The sequence below is a fragment of the Parathielavia appendiculata genome (assembly GCF_033297405.1).
Source record: "Parathielavia appendiculata strain CBS 731.68 unplaced genomic scaffold N657scaffold_21, whole genome shotgun sequence".
Classification (NCBI taxonomy): domain Eukaryota; kingdom Fungi; phylum Ascomycota; class Sordariomycetes; order Sordariales; family Chaetomiaceae; genus Parathielavia; species Parathielavia appendiculata.
The window spans coordinates 198,016-215,712 of record NW_026944240.1 but is presented as its reverse complement, the minus strand read 5'-3'; the positions used below and the strand labels follow the sequence as shown (position 1 = coordinate 215,712).

Here is a 17,697-nt window from a genome sequence, read left to right as displayed (position 1 = left end):
GGAGCAATCTAACGCGCCAGTACATGAAATGTAAGTCGCCATTCTCCCTTTTCCCTCACCTTACCTGCACGTGGTCTAACGATCTGTTGTAGACACCGGCGAGCGGTCGTACAGTTGCGAATGCGGTAAGGCCTTCGCGCGGCATCGCTACAATCGGGCAGTTTTGCGAAGGGAATGATTTCCGGTTTGGCCTGTCACTTCTCTCGCCGTACAAGCGCTACGGTATGTCTGCCAAGGAATGCACCGAGGACGACTCCAGACGGCATCCCTAGGAAAGGCTTTATCCAGCGATCCACCATCAGTACTCTCTCCCCCAGAATTTGCGCTGTAAGCCTTCCAAGATGCGCAGCTCCGTATGAAGCGCGCTCGTGGGGTGCGCGATGATCCTGAAGAAGGCGATCGTCTTGCGGAATAACTCTTTGAGGATATCCTGTTCGGGCGAGAAAAGCGGGCGAAGAGAGCTGGCAAGTCTGGCTGGCTGACCAACCCCCGGCATCCATCCACTCTGCGCATGCGGATGCCCGCTTTTTCCGGTAATGGCGGAGAGATGGAGACTGCCTAGCAAAGGCCGGCAGGACAGGGGGATATCTATAGAAGGGGTCTTTGTAACAACTAGTGTACCTACTCTTGTTTCGCTTCCGAGAGGGCTTGTTTGGGTCCGCCTACCCGAAGACGGACTCTCGACACGTGCTGCTCAATGGACACCTACCTGGCCCACCGGCACATCAGTGAGCATAGCGGATGAAGTCCGTTGGAGACGCCGGCACTCCTTTCAGATGATGTTCGCCGGAGTATTAAGAAGGCCCCCGTTGTAGATTTTGTCGGCCGGAGGAACCTTACGTCATCGGACGGTTTGAACTTCGGAGGCTCTGGGTATGCATTTCCCCAGGGTGCTCTCGTGTCAAGCCTCTCGAATTACCTGCTAATGTCAGAAGGCATTTGGCCTCGCGGGAGGCAGTATTAAAACAGTCTCGCGCCCAGCGTTCAAGCCGTAGCATACGCGGCGATATTATATATACATGTACCTGCACACCACCTAAGCCCTTCGCCTTGCACAAAGGCATGTCCCGCCACGTTTTCGCTCAACGGAGTGGGCAGCAACCAATGTACCAAGGAATATGAGTCGCGCTTTGCGAACCACCTCTCCGCCTAAGGACTGACCCCACGCGATTTCTGACCTTCAGAGTGCCAACGTAATGCCTATTTCCGTCCTCAGCCCTGGAGAGAATCATCATGACCGTGATGACCTTGTTGAATGCATGCTGTTAGGTCTCGTGTACCTCTTCTCCGCCAGCCGTAAAGTCCTTCTGATTTCGCTTCTCTCCTCCTGTAGATGCCGCAATTAGCGATGTTTTTAATGGACGGTAATGATCCGGAAATGCGAAAACAAAAACAAGAAGTGGCTTATCTCATCACCTCCATCCAGGCTTAGCCATCCCCTAAATCATCAACCACCGACGGCAACGACCTCCTGGCGAGGGACAGCATCTCCTTGGACATCGACAGGAATGGCATCCACGCCCTGGACTGGATCCCTGAGGTGGTGCCGCGATATACCTTCGAGTTGGTGATTCGTATGGAGGCCGACCCTGACTGACCGGACTAGAAGGACTGCATGGTGCAGCAGATGGATCCAAAAGAAAACTGAAAAGAAACCGGATGATAGGGTGTAGCGCATACCTGGCTCAGCTTTCGCGGCAAGTCTACGATGTAATAATCATCGACCTCCTAAAATGCGGATTAGTCGGGTTAGTGAACGGCTGAACGATATACTACTCTATTCCACAACTTCACCACCATGGCGGTATTTCTGACTCGGGTGGGATCAAAGCGGACTTACCCTTGCCCGTACCCACAAACCTGGAAATATGCGGAGGCTTAAGTACTCTTCCAAGTCATGTTTCCGAATTCTGTAGTTTGAAATGATGCATTCGCGGTCGTCGTGGACTAGACTCATTGCAGCGATGGAGTGCGTGGCTGCACCATGGAACATGGAGGTGGCGGAACCGCTGAGAGGACTTGAAGTGTGCTGATCCGAGCGAGAGTTGTGCGGGGACTAGGGCAGCTCTAATAAGAGGTGAGCTTGAGTGTAGGCTTGGTGCAAACCTGCCTATCAGAGGCACGGAACAAGGCAGCACGACGCGGCTCTTTGTGCCTTATTAGCATCCATGTCTGTGGCCAATTTTCCACCCGAAGCTTCAGTATTGGAATGTAAGCCGATTCAAAACCATGGGCGCAAGGCCGAACCAGTCTAAAGGCTCATCAAACCGTTACCCACAGGTATTAATTTACCTCGAAAACCACGGCTCTACATTTCCAGAAAGGATAAAGGGCTTGTGGCAAATGATGCACCATCGAATTGCTATCTCCTTTGCCAGCCTCTGGCTCTGGTATTTCAGCCCTCACCTTCTCTCTCGCCATTCGAGGCAGCTGATCGACACCATTTCTGAACTCATCGCCCCTCCCTCGCTTCGATTCGGCGGCTTCTCCTATCTCCTCTGGCTGAGCCGTGCCCAATCCCACCGGTCCATCTGCAAATCGCTTCCTTGTCGTTTTCTCCCTCATGATCGCCGGTGGATCTGTGTAAACCCATCCTTTTTTTGACTCCAAAACTTGATCCTTCAGTTCGAATTTAACACATTGTGGCAAGGATCTGCACCTATCTCTCTTCTATTTTCTGATTATGAGCCTTGAACTTTTAGAAGCCTGGAGGGACAAAACAGAGAGGATAGCACATACAGTGTAGCTTGCTTGGGTAGAGAACCTCCACTGATTCGAGGGCTTTGTTAAGATACTTCAGACTGTTCAACTGGTACTCTTGACATTTTTGGATAACGTTATCTATTTATAGCTATCTATCTTTAGAAGAGAGCATGAGGGAGAAGCAGCGTACGGTCGGGGGACAACAGAGCGCTCTTACCTCTTGCTCCCTACTACGACCAACACCAACAGCTGACTTCTCGGCTCAGTTCCGCTGCAAGCGCCTGTATTCTGCGTGTCCCGGTACTGGTCATCCTCCCAGATGCCAGTTCACATCGCCGACTCCGCGAGGCTTGAGGAGTGTCCCGGCGCTCCTGCATGGGCAGACACAGGGCCGAAAAACTCCGAGCTATCAGGGAGGAGATTTGAGTGGCGAAGCGTATGCTGTGGAAAGGGTGTGAAGATATACGCTCGTCTCTCGGTGTGCTCTCTGATATCCAACAGTATCCGCTCGTACCTCGAGGTACCTCGACCACTGGTTTGCTTGCCCCCGGACCAGATCCTGTTGAGCCTGTCACTTGCCGCTACGCAGACGGTTCCCTAGTCTGGGCTTGCCGCAAGGCGACGTTGGCCTACGCAATATGGACATTGCGCTGGCCCCTGTTTACCGCTGCGAAACCTTGACGATCAGGTACTAGTTGTCGGTCAGCTGGGCACCCCACCGCGTAGGACATGCTAATCCTCCTTCTTGTACGATAACCTTGAAGTCTGGACCGCCGTCAGCCGCCATTGGTATTCTCAAGCATCCGACAAGTCTCCGACTACAGGCAGGTTCTACCATCACCTGGCTATCCTTGCTCGCCCGAACGCATTGCAGCAACTCTACTATAAGGGAGAACCTTGAGGTAGACTAGCCTGGGGTAGGCTTCGAACCTCAGAAGAATGTCCGTTGACTTGAATAGTTGCTGTACGCTCCGAGCAAAAAGCGTTGAACCATCGAAGCAGCTCCCATGGGATTAGCCCACAGCTTAAGCGGGCGGCCCATGCTCTTTGAACCCCTCAGCAACGCCCGGGAGCCATATAGCCACGGTGGCTACGGCATAGACTCAGACCGGCTTAGCGACGCCAATAGTGTACACGGCTCGACGCTGGTCATTCACGCCTATGAGGATGAGCAAGTTGACTTTTGGTGAGAGGATGATTTACTGATGAGAGCTGTTTTCTTTCTCTTCCTTTCTGATTTGATTTTATGCGATTTGGGTTGGCTGTCTGGGCACGTTTTGTTTTGCTTACTGCCTGCATTTCAGGAGAACCCGCGCACTTGGGCCCCCGCCTCCCTTCCCGCTCGCATCCCGGTCATTTTCCAGCATCTCCTCCAGCGCTTTGGCAGTCGACCTGGCTGCCTGCAATCCATCTTCGATGCTCCCATTGTCAGAAAACAGGTTGATGGCCAGCTCTTCTACGGTGACCGTACCATGGTCACGCCCCTGGCCGCGGCTGTCCAGACAGAGCACCATTCGAAGCGCATCCCTCGCAATGACGGTGGCCTCTTTGATGAGGAAGCAATCGGCAAGACTCCGTGCCGTGTTCAACGCTGAGCCGATGAGAGAAGGATGATTGTTTTTGTATGCCTTGACTGCGTTCCCATGGCTCTCGAAAAAAAAAAAAGAAAAGAAAAGAAAAGAAAGAAATACATAAAAAATGGGCACGGCGGCTTGGGGTCCCTTGTATTTGACCGTCACTATGCCGAGTTGCGGTACGCATTGCAACACAGCGGATGAGTCGGCGGGAAGTGCTGCTTTGTGTAGTCGAGGGCTTTGGTAGAGTACTTCTCGGCCTCGCTGAAGTTGCCCTGCGTCTGAAGCGCCATGACCTTCTGTATCGTCTGGACTTGAACATCAGCTCCATGTACAGTTTGAATGACGGGTGCATGGGTTTGATGGCCGGAAACATGGTCCGCCAGCCGATGGCACCGGCAAACGCGAAGAAGACGGCGGTCAGGGGTGCACGGAGAGATTCTTGCGAGAACCACTGTATCACGACAACCATGGCGAATATAGCCAGCAGGTAACAGATAGAGTCAAATCATCCCGCCTCCTTGCCATCGCGAAGCTCTAGATTCTAAACGGCTGCCGAGATACGTTAAGGATACCTACCTTATTGTTCCAAGAGACAGGGTCCATCAAAACCATTACCAAAAGGAAACAGAATGAGCTAACCTTGCACTCGTCGGGCCCTTCAAAAAAGACCTCAAATGTGTCCACGACAGCCTGCGGATCAGAATCCCAGGCATCGCTCAAACAGCCTGTCCATGGTCATCCGAATGTTGGCCAGGTTGCTCTCGTCCTGCCGTACTTGCAACTTTTGAAGATCTAGCCACTTATAAAAAGAAAGACCTACTCATCTCAGCACAGGTATCAAGCGTACAAATTCCCGCCGCTCTAGGCGATGTCGACGAGATCTCAGTCATTTCTAGGTCGATTACTCTCACGTGGCTTGTCTTTCTGGGTCCTGTATCCTTGCCAGCTCCAACATCAGCCTATACACATACAGCCCCCTATCCTCATGCCTCATTGCCCTCATGGCCCACTCCCTCCCCCGTTCCGCCACTAACCTCGCTCTTCTTCTCCCTTCTTCCGTTCCTGTCAGCCAACTCACCAGTTCCGGGAGCTCACCTAGACCCTGGCTCACGGGCAGGTAATGCACCCACGCGGCGAGCCGCTCGTCATGCCACTCGCGAAGCAGCGTCTGCTTCAAGACGGCAGAGTGGGACGTCAGCAGTTTGACGAAACGCCCGCTGATGCCGTTGCCATCTATATCGAATACTAGCTTCGACCCTAGGGCCGCATCCTTATCCGCCCTGGGCCGCACATCGAAATATTCACGCTGAGACTCGCACAAGTCGTGGCGGCATTGAATGATGGCGGTAAATGCCACGTCGAAGAGGTCGCGGTTGAGAGAGGACGAGGCAACCTGGTGGAAGAGGCCGTCTCGCCCACGACGGAGGTACCAGTGTTCCCTCCCTGTCTCCAGGCCCTGCGCCAACGCGACGAACCTATGCCGGTGATACCTCTTCCATCCATCGTCACCGGCATATGCCCCCGTGCTGGACCCAGCCCAATACAAATTGTTTCGCTTCTGGGCCCACTCCACGTCCCGCGTATCGTTGTACACAAACCCCTCGTCCCCGTACTCCCCGTACACTGGACTCGGGAACAGCACGTCGCCCCCGGTTGTCAGCGTTCCAGTCGTTAGCACCGGCACCCGTCCGTCCACCAGAATAAACGAGCAGGGGCTCATCGCCATACCGTGCATGTCTCTGTACTCGGGGTGTTGGCAAAGGTCTTTGTCCGCGCCTGTGTCCGTTACAAACGGTAGACCATGCGTGTTGATGTCAACGCTCGCCCCCTGTATTCCTGAGCTCGCGCTAGTGACTTTTCGGGAGCAGCTTCTGGTCAGCGTATCCCAGATGGGTCTTCGAGATATGTTCGTCAGTCGAATCCGCTGGTCATTCGCCGTCTCTGGCCCCGGGAGCAGCACCCGCGGCTCGTCAAGGTGGTTGACCAGGAATTCCACATCCGGAATTTTTCCCGCCAACCCCCCAAGCCACCTCCCAAACGTCTCCTGTATATGGGTACCACCCCGGTGCGGGTGGTTGCAGCTTGTCTCCCCTGTTTGACCTTTGAACATACACCACCACAAATCTGCGCCAGCCGCACCACTGGCTTCCCCCATGACCTCCTGGACCTTCTTCCCGCTCATCTTCCAAAACGGTGCGATGGCCTCGTGTATGATGTCGAACTCGTCAATTATTGGCGACGCACGAGCCACCGCGTAGCTGTACCACGCTTCAAAACCAGGGGGCGGCTCCATGTTGTATCGCCGCCGGTACTCCAACACGGCAGCGGAGTAGGTGCGAGACTGCCGCGCCAACATGGCGTCAAACTTTGCCTCGGCAGTGCGAGCAAGGACTTCGACGGGATATTCGTCTCGTGGGCCGAGCATCGTTGACGCGTTGATGCGGTACATATTTTCGAGCAAGGGCTTCAGGGGGAGGACACCCAGCGCCCATAGTCGTGACCTTGGCCCAGCACCCTTTGGAATCATGTGGATGGTTTGGCCAAGAGCGAGAAGAGAGGTGACGAGGTTAAATGCGGCGTGCAGGTAGAACGACCGGTCTCCTAATGAAGGTGTGCGGGCCGAAGTGATAGCGAAGGTGCCTATGGTGCTGGCAGAGCACCATGATGATTGTCGAATCTAAACAGATCAATCAGCGTACAGCTTCACGAAAGCGCTGAGTCGCGAGGGAAGAGACGTACAGTCTTCAAGGTAAAAAACCAATTCAGGGCTTTGGCGAATCCAGCCACGACCGTCTTGACAAGGGCCACCTTCAACTCCTTGGAAGTCAACATCCGCGCGCACGCCACAACGGTCAAGAGTGGCAGGATGCGGAACGCCAACGGCATTGCCACGTCTTCTACTTGAGCGCCCTCTGCCGCATCGTCAGGTCTCTCCTGGCCGCCATGGTCTCCAGCGTCGCGATCCACAACGGCCGCGGGCCTGGAAATGGAGAGGTAGCCTCCATAAAGGAGAGCAACCACAACAACGCATACGGCCAGGGACGGGAGCCTAGTGCCGCTGGAGCTCACTAGGACGAGACAGGAAAAGACGGCGATGAGACCTGAACTCCATGGAGCCGTCACCGGCGGCCAGAAGAGTTTGGAGTCGGTCGTGAGGGAGGCGGCGGGAACGACACCGGAGAGAAGAAGTAGGGGCGTTAACGCCGGCTGGCAGCCAATGTAAATATTAGTATCACTGATCCATTCATGATCTTCTTGCCCTCCAAACGGCGATGGGGGCTTACAAAAAGGATGACAATATGTTCCTCGGCGCGGTACCAGCAAGCGGCTGCTAGTCCCAGGGCAAACAACCAGGCCCTCGTCGAGACTACGGCGCTAGGGGTTTTGACGAGGAGCGTGTTGCTCGTGGTTCCAGTACTCCCATAGCGGTTCTTTAGCTTAATAAGAGCGGGTAGGATGACCCAGCAGAGAATCTCAGATGCAAGTTCAACGTCCCGCGTGGTGAGGTACTGCGCGAGCGCGGAGCAAAAAAGCGCAGCGCCGGCTGAAAACATAAACATATTTGAGGTTAGCGGTGTCGTACCCCGAAGCCAAATTTCCCCGAAGGCAGAGATCGAGGTGGCAAGTAAGGTAGCTCATGGAGAAAAAGCTCTCCCTAAGAAAGTGGTAGCAAAGACACGGCCGGCGGGGTGGGAATGTGAAGTGAAGTGTGAACATGTCAGTTTGTGAGAGCGTCGATGAATCTCGATTGAGCCGTCAGCAAGTCGACGCTTCCCGGCCGGGTTTGGGGGCCAGCTCTTCGAAACGCAAGGGCCCTCGTCTACTTTATTTAATAGAACGGCCGTTGGGCCGGTCCGAACTGGACTGGACCAGTCCAGGGGGGCTGGCGCCAACAGCGGGCGGCTAGGCGGCAGCGACGAGTCTTTGCCAATATTAGGAGATAGTCAATCAAATGAGGCGGCCAGCGCCGCGTTCTGGCACTGTGCTGAATGCAACTTTTTGCAAGCCTGAATTTGGGCCGCTCAAATGCGCCTAGGACATCCCAATGATTCCACTTGTGCAGTTATCGCTCGTCTGTGCCTTGTCTGCATTGGCGACATTTGTTGTAGTCGCTGTCTGGTACGCAAACCAACTCTGGAACCAACTGACAGCAACCGAGGCGAGCACTTGAACTGCGTTGGCGCACCTTAGCCAAGGGTCATCACCAGCATCAGAATGTGCGAGACTGAGTGCTTTCCTCTCTTGGAGGGGTTCCCTCTGCCTCGCCCGTCGAGTTTCCCTGTTTCCCTCTCCTCTGATGTCTCTTCTCTGTTCCCCTCTTCTCTGTCTCGCTCTTCTCTGTTTTTCTCACCCACATCTTTTCTATGTCCTCTTAGCAGGCCATCATGATACCTTCTTCGAGTTCCCTCATCCTCGTTGCCGTGGGCTTCTCTCTCCTTCCACTCGCCTTCGCCGCCGCCGAGCCGAGACAGGCAGTCTGGGCCCGCGAGGCGTTTGGCCCGGACGGACCATGGAACGCCGTCGAGGTCTCTATTGGCGGCCAACCCAAGATCGCTCTGTTACCGGGTCGAATGTGGCAGACGTTTTTCACCACGTCTGATCACTGCGCCCTAAACAACCCAGTACCTCACTGCGCATCGGGCTCCTACCTCAAGGACCAGGCAGTGGCGGCATCTAGGTCAGGGGGCCCCGCCCAGCGAATTGACTACAAACCACCAACGCAAGAGTTGAACGCTGGTTCAAAGCACTCGGGAGCGCCAACATGTATATCGACACAGTCGACCTGGACTCGGGCCGCATCGTGCAAAACCACTCCCTCGCCCTAATCGAGTCCCAGTCCCAGATGTTCGTCTACCCTGGAGGCTTCTTATATCCCGTCTTCACAGGTTGTCTTAGCGTTGGCTCACCCGACCCTCAACAAGTCTTCGCTAGCGGCGTAAAGAATAGGCCAAGCGTCAACGCTCCTTGAGCGCTGTAAAGCTGGAGATGATGGTACTGCCTCTAGCCCCTTTGGCCTTCACTACGGTTCAGCCTCCAACTTTGCCAGAGTCTCTGGCTCGCTCCTCTTCGGTGGCTACGACCGTAACCGTGTGGTTGGCAACGTATTACCACCTCAGCTCCCTCCTCTCGCTCTCGATGTTACTCACCACCAGCAGCACCAGCATCCGTCTTCCCCACCCCTTCTCCCTCCCCATCTTTATTCCCAGACTCTGTGTGTTCTTCGTTATCGAGAATGTCCCTCTGTCGAGAGCTGCTGGTTATTGTTGGAGATGGTCCGAGAGCTGGGACATGCTGGTAGTGCCTTGCATGTTAACCGCGACGTGGGCCAAAGAAGAAATGCAAGTCCCCTGGCGGGCCGCCGAGGCAATGCACCGGCAGCTTGGTCAGACAGACATGGCGAGGCATACGTGGACAGTCCCATTTACGCTGGAACCACAAATTGCCCACTGAAACTTTTCAGCCCCCGGCCAGGCAGACTCGAAGTCTCAGGCAGTCGACACGACGTCTTCGGTCTCCCTTTGTCGCGAAGTTGGGCTTCTATGATAGAGTTATGAAAGAGGTAGAGAGGGAGAGCTAGAATCTCCAGTATCGAACGGGTCGTTGCCACGGTTTACCCACCATCCAGTATGTGAAGGAAGGGGCCTTACGGCCCTCCCAGCGGTTGGTCGACCGCGCGATTCTGCCCTCCGCCGAGCAGGTGCTGGCGATGCACATCGCGGAGGTGTGTCCGCCCGGGAGGCCGTCGCCGCCAGACCCGACGACGAACTCATCTGCGCGATGCGCGGCCGTGACGAGGACCTGTCTGCCGAACTGGTCGTCTTTGCGGCTCTCAGCGACGAAGGAAAGGGCGCTCAACCGTCCCAAGGTTCCTCTCAAACCTCCTCGGCTCAAACTTCTAATGCTTCATAACGCATGCTCATTGCTGAAGAACATCTAAAAGTGCTAATTTGAGATCCTAACCGCAGGTATCCAGCCTCACGCACAGTTGCGCCAACCATAGCGACAAGTTCCGCACTCGTCTTCAACCATCTTTCGACACCGTTGTATTCCTCCACCAGGGTTACAAATGTGACAGACCAGGGTATGGCCAGGGGTATCTGCCAAGATGCCAGCCAGTGGGTGCATGCCAAGGATTCACAATATATTGAACCAACTAGGTAAGAAGATCAGTAATATATTGTCCGCCCTCCGTTTTCCAGGCGCATCTGCAGCCTCCTGGGCATCGTATGTGCCGGTCGAAGAAGCCAATCCTCTGGCACAGCCGACCAACCCTCTATCAAAAGCCCTCTTAATTGCAGAGGATTAAGTTCCTGAATATCTTCCTCCGGCAAGCACTCCATCCAATCTTTTATCCAGGGCCATACGTTCTCTGTAGGTGCAAGATCTGGGCTTTTAGGCGGCCATCGCAGGACCTCGATACCCAGTTCTTGGAGTCTAGCCTTGCTTTTCCGTGCTCTGTGTGCCGAAGCATTATCTTGTTGGAAGACAATGCGCTGTTCCTGGTTGAAGCGGTCAACCAATGGGAGGATATATTGGATATAGTTGTCGGCACAGATACCTCCATACTCCTTTTCCCATACAAAGAACGGTCCTCTCCGGCGGCCGGCAACGAACCCCAGAACATCCAGCCTTTCGGCTTCCTTTTCTTCAAGGCATATTTGCTCAGATCATCGGTCTTGTCCATAAGGACTCGTTTCTTCCACATCGGGTTGTTAACTGCCCAGGTCTCATCAGAAAAGAGCACATCCTCCCAGTCTTCGGGTCGTGGCCGTAGCCGTAACTGTTCCTGGCACCACTGAATGCGACGGTGTAGATCTTCCTCGGTAAGGTGGATCTTCTTAGGCCGAATAAAGGAAGCCACCCGAGGTCGTGGATTGCGCGTGTAAGAGCCGTTTCACCGTAGCCTTGGAGCGGAGGAGGCATCCGGGCAGGGAGCTGGTACAATGGGATGTAGCGGTTATGGCCAGTCTCCAACCATTGCCGTAACTGCTCCCGTTGCGGGGTTCGAGTGGCCCCTTTCCTTGGCTTCTTTTTCTGGGGGGTTACTGGGCCTTTGCAAGCCCACTCGATTTGCCGGACCGTATACTGGGTCTTTGAAGCGATCTCCCGGTATGTGTGGCCGAAGTCGTGTAGGGCCCGGATACGGATGCGGTCGTCGCGGGCCAGTTCAAAGGCCTTAGTCCGTTTAGGCCGTGGAGTAGCTGGATGGATCAGCTCAGCGATAGAGAGCCCTCGAGAGGATGTCGGTCCCGGCACAGGGGTGCCAGTGGCCATTGCAGTGCAGTCCAAGGTGCAGTGAAGTTGTGGAAGCCATCGTAGGATGTGTACTGCAGGTATCTTCCTATAGAAATTGCTAGAAAAGTGACTTAGTAGCGGAATACGTGGATGGCTTACCTGCCCTGGCTAGCACCTTGGCAGTACCCTGGCGCATACCCTGGTCTGTCACATTTGTAACCCCGGTGGAGGAATAGGCAAGCACCGAGATGTGTGGTCTCCTCAATTCCCGATTGGGTAGGTGGGCCTAGAGCAGCGATCTGCATCATTGTGGGGTTCGACATCACAGCCAATCCCCTCAACCACCGGGCAGCTCCAAGGGGGACATGGCTGTCTGCAGGGCCACGAATGTCTGCATGTGCCCGGCCCGAGGGAGACAGTTGAACTGGTGAACGTGTCTGCCTTGCACCATGGGTACAAAGAAGCCTGTTTTACCTTGATAGCTCAGGCAATTTGAGTCCTCTTGGTGCCATCGAACAGCGAAAGACCATGGTCTTCTCAGAAAAGGTGTCAATGAATAACCTCAATGTCAGATTGCTACTGTAAAATTCATTAACCGTATGCTATTTTTGCAGTGTGTTGGGTGCTGCAATCGACAGCGTGTGTGAGCGGTGGTGTGGCGTTGTTCACAGGTACGTGATTCTAAATGAGGATTCGGGATGTTATAAATAAAAAGTGAGATGTCAGAAACCCGAGGTTGGGGATGCATTGTGCATGGTCAAATAGGTATTTCTTGAGGCTTTGGCTCATTCCTTCCATCGAACAATATTATACCTCTACAATGTTCAAAAGAATCTTCATAAAGGCCTTTATCATCTTAGCTTCATTTGGAATATTCCTCGAAGTTGCGTTTTCAAAATATAAACATAAACAGTCCCTGTAAAATCGATGCTGAACCCAATGTCGTTAGATCCAGGCCTTAGTCCAGTCCTTGAATACAGCTGCGTGCGCTGCCTCCGCGCTGCCTCGACTTGAGGTGTAATGGGCTAGGCCCGGCGTGGGCTTCGGTGACCCTCGGCCAGCCCTGGTACAGGCCAAACCCCCTGGGTGGAGGCGGTGGAGGGAAGAATGAGCGCACGTTCAGACCTAGCGCCACAGAGAACGTGGGATGGGGAGAGGGCATTTCGTTTATAGGTTGGCATTTCGGACGAATGCCCACCTCTTCTTTTGCTAGGTACTGTTCCTCGGGCATGGCCAAACTTAACTCATACCTCCATCGCACCCGAGCGGCATTGACAGACCAGTATGCGTGCGGAAAAGCGAGTGAGACTGTGGACCGCTTCATGTTTCGATGCAGGCAATGGACGGAATACCGCGAAGAGATGCTTCAATGCACAGATATCCACAGGGGCAACCTCTCCTTCTTCCTAGGAGGAAAGTCGCCGTCGGATGACAAGAACTGGTCCCCGGATATCCAAGCGGTGCGGGCAACTATACGGTTCGTAATGGCTACAGGCCGTCTGGACGCAGACCAACCACAGAACGGGACAGTATAAACCCGTCACCACTAACGTACCACTACCCATCTCGTGCTACGCCGAGTAAGCACGCTTCAACCGCCGAGGACAGGACGTTGAACACTTGGAGACTGGACTTCAAGCCGGCTTACTCATGTTATCACTAACCCACGACCACCAGCAAAGAAAATGGCAGAAGAAGTCAGGACAGAAGCCAAAAAGGAGAAGGTACGGGCTTTGGGAGACCAGATCCATTTTAAAACTGTATTAGTAGAGGTGCATAACGTTAGTTGCCCTTTCGGGTTAAGCCCGCCGGGAGGAATAAAATGTGTGTGTGTGTGTGTGTGTGTGTGTGTGTGTGTGTGTGTGTATGCCAGTCCCCGCCGTGTCCGGTAATTCGTTAAAGCGATATAACCGCGCAATTGCCCCGCCTACGACAGGAAGCGCGCTGCGTCACGGCAGCGCTACCTTGAGGTAAGGGCGAAAGCTACGCCGGTATCACTCCCACGAATTCTCACAAGGCCCTCCATAAACTGGCGCTTAGGTGAACCGCTCGGCATTCAGTAAACGGACGAGAATGGAGACAGATGTTAGGCCTGCTTATACAATTCATCCGCCATAAGCCGGCACAGCCAAATGCGTCATCTGTCGCCTTTCAGGCACCTTTCTTCAACCAAGACTCTGTCAGGCCCCGTCACCCCGCCCACACGAACAGGAACCGGACTCTACATCCCCATCCTCCCAGAGCCCGACGTCCTTTAATGCCAGTGAAGAGTTTAATCCGGTTCCTTGAGGAGAACGTACTTCTTGAGATTATCATTCCATGTGCAACGTCGTAGGCAGTTTTCATACAGGGAAAACCTGTTTTCATACAGGATGTGCCTCGGAATGCTGGTGAGAATGTGCCTGGGCCTCCAAGCTGTCTGAGACGAAACATGACCGAGGCTGGATGCCCAGATAACCCCTGTCCACCAGTTGATCTCGGCCACTTGAAAGCTCCCGATGAGAGATCTGCCGATGTATGCCAAAAATAGCCAGAGAGGAAGATAGCTGGAGCAGGGCATCTGCCAACGGCAGTGACCGAAGGACAATGGCGATGGCTGAGATGATGGAGGACCCCAGTCATCTCAACTCGAGCAGCTCGTTGCCAAGGGGCAGACTGACGCAACATAGCTGCAAAATCTGGAAAACAATTGCTCACATTTTCTCAACAGTAACACCACAAATGACGTTGGTTATTCTAACAACCAAAACTGTTGATGTGGAATCTTGCGACTGCAGGATTACCTGCAGGATCAACTGCAGGATCAGCGGCAGAATTACCTGCGGAATCACCTATAGGAGGAGGTTAGGAAGATCTTACGCTCTGGAACAAGCAAGGGCTTGGGAGCCGACTGAGGCAAATGATCGCCTCATCGGCTCGTCAATGGGCGCACGCCACGTCAAGTAATCTGAAAGTAGCAGCATGGAGGGCGCCACTGTCACATCCAGACGCAGCTGCTGTTTCCGGCGACCTTCTACCTCGGCCCTGGGCGATTTTATAGGACCGAGCAGTTGATGAGGGTTGTGAGAGACGAGTAGCATATAGGTGAGGCACGGGAGCACTGCAAATGCCCACTCAATTCTGCTAACTACAAGATGGGGAGAAAAGAAGAGAAGCTGGAAGAGCTCTCGCGATGCTCAAATGCCAGAGCAGGTGGGGCGCTGCACTCAGTGGCTGGTGCCGCCACGTGCACTCCGACGGCAGGCGCCGTCACAAGGTTGATTGAACCAGAGAAGTACGAGATCTGGGTTGAAAATGGGCGGTTAAGTGAGATGTTTACGTGTTTGAACAGTAGAGTGGACAGCCGGGTGGGCTGGAGAACAGAGCGGAAGGTAGGAAGAGCGGCTTTTTTGGGAAAGGTGGCATCGGTTCAGTTGGCTCCAGAGATGCAATGACTGAGGATTGGCTAGGCTACTGTATTTCTATCCAAGACTGTTGAACCGCAAGTCGCCGATCCCCTATGAGCAGCACTCAGATTCTAGCTCATTAGCCTCGCTATTCCCTATACCCTAGATGAGCTCTCATTGTTACCTAGCTGCCTCGCCGCTGCTCTTAGTGCCTGATTTTTCAGAACTCAGATCTAAGGTGTTCCGAGAACAGCCGCTTACACGATTAGCGCTTACGCGTCGGTGCAGAATCGTTTGTGTTTATCACGGGATTGATAGGCAGTCTTGGGTATGGTGTTGAACTGCAATACGCACACACACAATTTATTCCGCCCGGCGGGCTTAATCCGATAGGGTAACTATGCACATCTACTAATACAGTTCTTAAAATGGATCCAGGTCTCCCATAGCCCGTACCTTCTCCTTTTCTGGCTTCTGTTCTGACTTCTTCTGCCATTTTCTCTGCTGGTGGTCGTGGGTTAGTGATAACATGAGTAAGCCGGCTTGAAGTTCAGTCTCCAAGTGTTCAACGTCCTATCCTTGGCGGTTGAAGCGTGCTTACTGCGCGTGGGTGGTGTCGGTTGGGTTGGTGGTAATGAGTTGATGGTGATGAGTTGGTGATGATAGATTCAGGCTGTTTCGTTCTGTGGCTGGTCTGCGTTTAGACGGCCTGTAGCAATGGTGAACCGTACCGTTGCCCGTACTGCTTGCATCTTCGGTGACCAGTTTTTGTCATCCGATGGTGAGTTTCCTCTCAGATAGGAGATGTTGCTCCTGTGGATATCTGTGCATTGGAGCATCTCTGCGCGGTGTTCGTTCCATTGCCTGCATCGAAATAAGAAGTGTTCGACTGTCTCTCTTGCTTGTCCGCACGCGCACTGGTCTGACGATGCCGCTCTGATGCGGTGAAGGTATGTGTTGAGCTTGGCCATGCCTGTCCTGAGCTGGGCGAGCACGCCGGCCTCCTTCCGTGACAGGTGATCGTACAGCAGTCGAGTGTATTTGCCTGGCAACGCTGTGTCGACTCTCTTGGTGTGCCTACCCACTTTCTCTGGCAAGGACTTGGCCGACGTCCGCTTAGCCCGTGCAACACGGAGTATTGTTGATCGCATCCTGGGTTCTTGGCCTTGTTGCCTAGCGTTCTGTTGGGTTGCCTCCCTCGCGTTGTTCTTGGCAACTTGCCAGAAGCAGGACAGATCTGAGTCAGGAATCGATCCTGGGAGGAAAGAGACGGTTGATGATGCTCGTCTTGTTTGATTGGTGACTACTTTCCGAGTGTTGGAAGTTGCCCGTCTCCTCACCCCTAGGAGACGCCGCTCCTAATCGCCTCTTGATAAGTCGGCTGCAAGGAAACAACATCATTGAGAACATGTAGGCGTCCCGCGCCGTCCCGCATACAACACAGTACAGCATACGAAATTTACACTTAGTAGGTTGGCCCTATATTTAACTTACCTGTATTTAAACATTGGGATACCCTCAACTCTCTTCTCGTTCTTGCTGTCTAGCATGAAGTTGACCGATGAGTCTCTAGGATATGCTACACCTTGTCAGCCCTCGTTTTTGAAGTGTCAACTGTGATCTTGTGGATTGCCTTGTCTGGGACACCCGGAGGTATTGAAGCATTGTGAGCAAACGACGTCAGCGAGAGAGCGCTCCTTCGACAATTACTATGGGTCCTTGTACGCTTGATTGCACGTATTGGGACTCCGTCATCGCTAAGGATGATATAGAAGGCTCAGGAAACACTCAAACTGGAAACATATTTGTCGCTATCGGCTTCGATATGTGGATAGTCTGGTCTTCTATTATCATTGAGCTCAATCACGGCGACATCCAAGACGGATTTCCACGATTTCCACTAATCAGGCAGCCTGCTATCTACGCTGATCGTAAGTCGCTAGATCTTGCTACCTACACAAGCTGACCAATATAGTCTCAGATATCACACCAATGACGGATCATCGCTCTCATACGGCACAAGACAGTTCTTCCCGCCTAGTCTCCTCGGTAATGTGGGACCCTATATGGGAACAACATCCAAACCCATGGTTCGACATGCTCAACTTCATTCCCACCGGCTACAAATCGGACAAAGAAGCCCAGCATTTCCCCTTCACGCATTTACCTACAGAGCTCGCACAGTACATCGCCAGCCTGCTACCTAGGCAATCGGCTATTACCCTCGCTTTAACCAGCAGAGCGATGTACAACCTTGTCCCTCCGCGACTCTACAAGAGTCTCTGCGTCCTCGAGCGTTGGAAACTGTTACTCCTTCTAGAGCGGGACTCGGATTTTCTAGTTGCTTGCCAGCAGTGCATGAAGCTACACAGTCCCTTCATGTCTCGCAGCGGCGTTCCATGCCAAAGACAATGGAAATCCCTGCTCCCAGAGGGTATCACTCCAGCGTTCTGCCGTCTGCTCGCCAAGCGGTATATTCGCCAGGAACAATACACAGATCTTCTCTCCATTGGCAGGCAGACCGAGATATATACGGATCAAGACTTCAAGGTTTTCACCAATACCGCCCTACGTATGATGAATGGCACTCTATTTGTTCGGCTGGAAACGAGCATTGCCCCGTTAACGATTGAGGGCAAGCTTACAAGCCACAGTGCGTACCTACTCAACAGCGAGCTCCATAACTCTGGAGGCCAAGCATGCCCGCACATTAGGTGGCATCATTTAGGTCTCGAGTTTTCCCGCAGTCCGGACTCTGACCTTGACAGTTACTCAAGTCTATCAGCATCATACCT

General features: G+C 53.6%; 2 protein-coding genes and 1 pseudogene across 3 annotated transcripts; 1 reads left to right on the top strand and 2 right to left on the bottom strand.

The window, feature by feature from the left end:
- Nucleotides 1-5,038: 5,038 nt before the first annotated feature.
- N657DRAFT_603756 (glycosyltransferase family 90 protein) lies at nt 5,039-8,054 on the bottom strand. The gene is made up of 4 exons (XM_062790154.1): nt 7,996-8,054; nt 7,565-7,974; nt 7,020-7,487; nt 5,039-6,957 (listed from the first exon to the last, which is right to left on the bottom strand). The coding sequence occupies exons 2-4, from the start codon at nt 7,838-7,840 to the stop codon at nt 5,188-5,190; spliced, it is 2,514 nt and encodes an 837-aa protein (XP_062643696.1). The 5' UTR covers nt 7,841-7,974; nt 7,996-8,054; the 3' UTR covers nt 5,039-5,187.
- A 797-nt stretch (nt 8,055-8,851) lies between these two features.
- On the top strand, nt 8,852-9,249 carry N657DRAFT_649707 (uncharacterized protein; the record flags this gene model as incomplete). Its single annotated transcript, XM_062793779.1, has 2 exons — nt 8,852-9,006; nt 9,036-9,249. The coding sequence occupies 2 exons, from the start codon at nt 8,852-8,854 to the stop codon at nt 9,247-9,249; spliced, it is 369 nt and encodes a 122-aa protein (XP_062643695.1).
- A 1,211-nt stretch (nt 9,250-10,460) lies between these two features.
- N657DRAFT_706067 lies at nt 10,461-11,729 on the bottom strand (annotated as a pseudogene; the record flags this gene model as incomplete). The annotated part of the gene is made up of 2 exons: nt 10,461-11,622; nt 11,676-11,729. Coding segments are annotated over 2 exons (733 nt in total), but the record flags the coding sequence as incomplete, so codon positions are not given.
- Nucleotides 11,730-17,697: the final 5,968 nt, after the last annotated feature.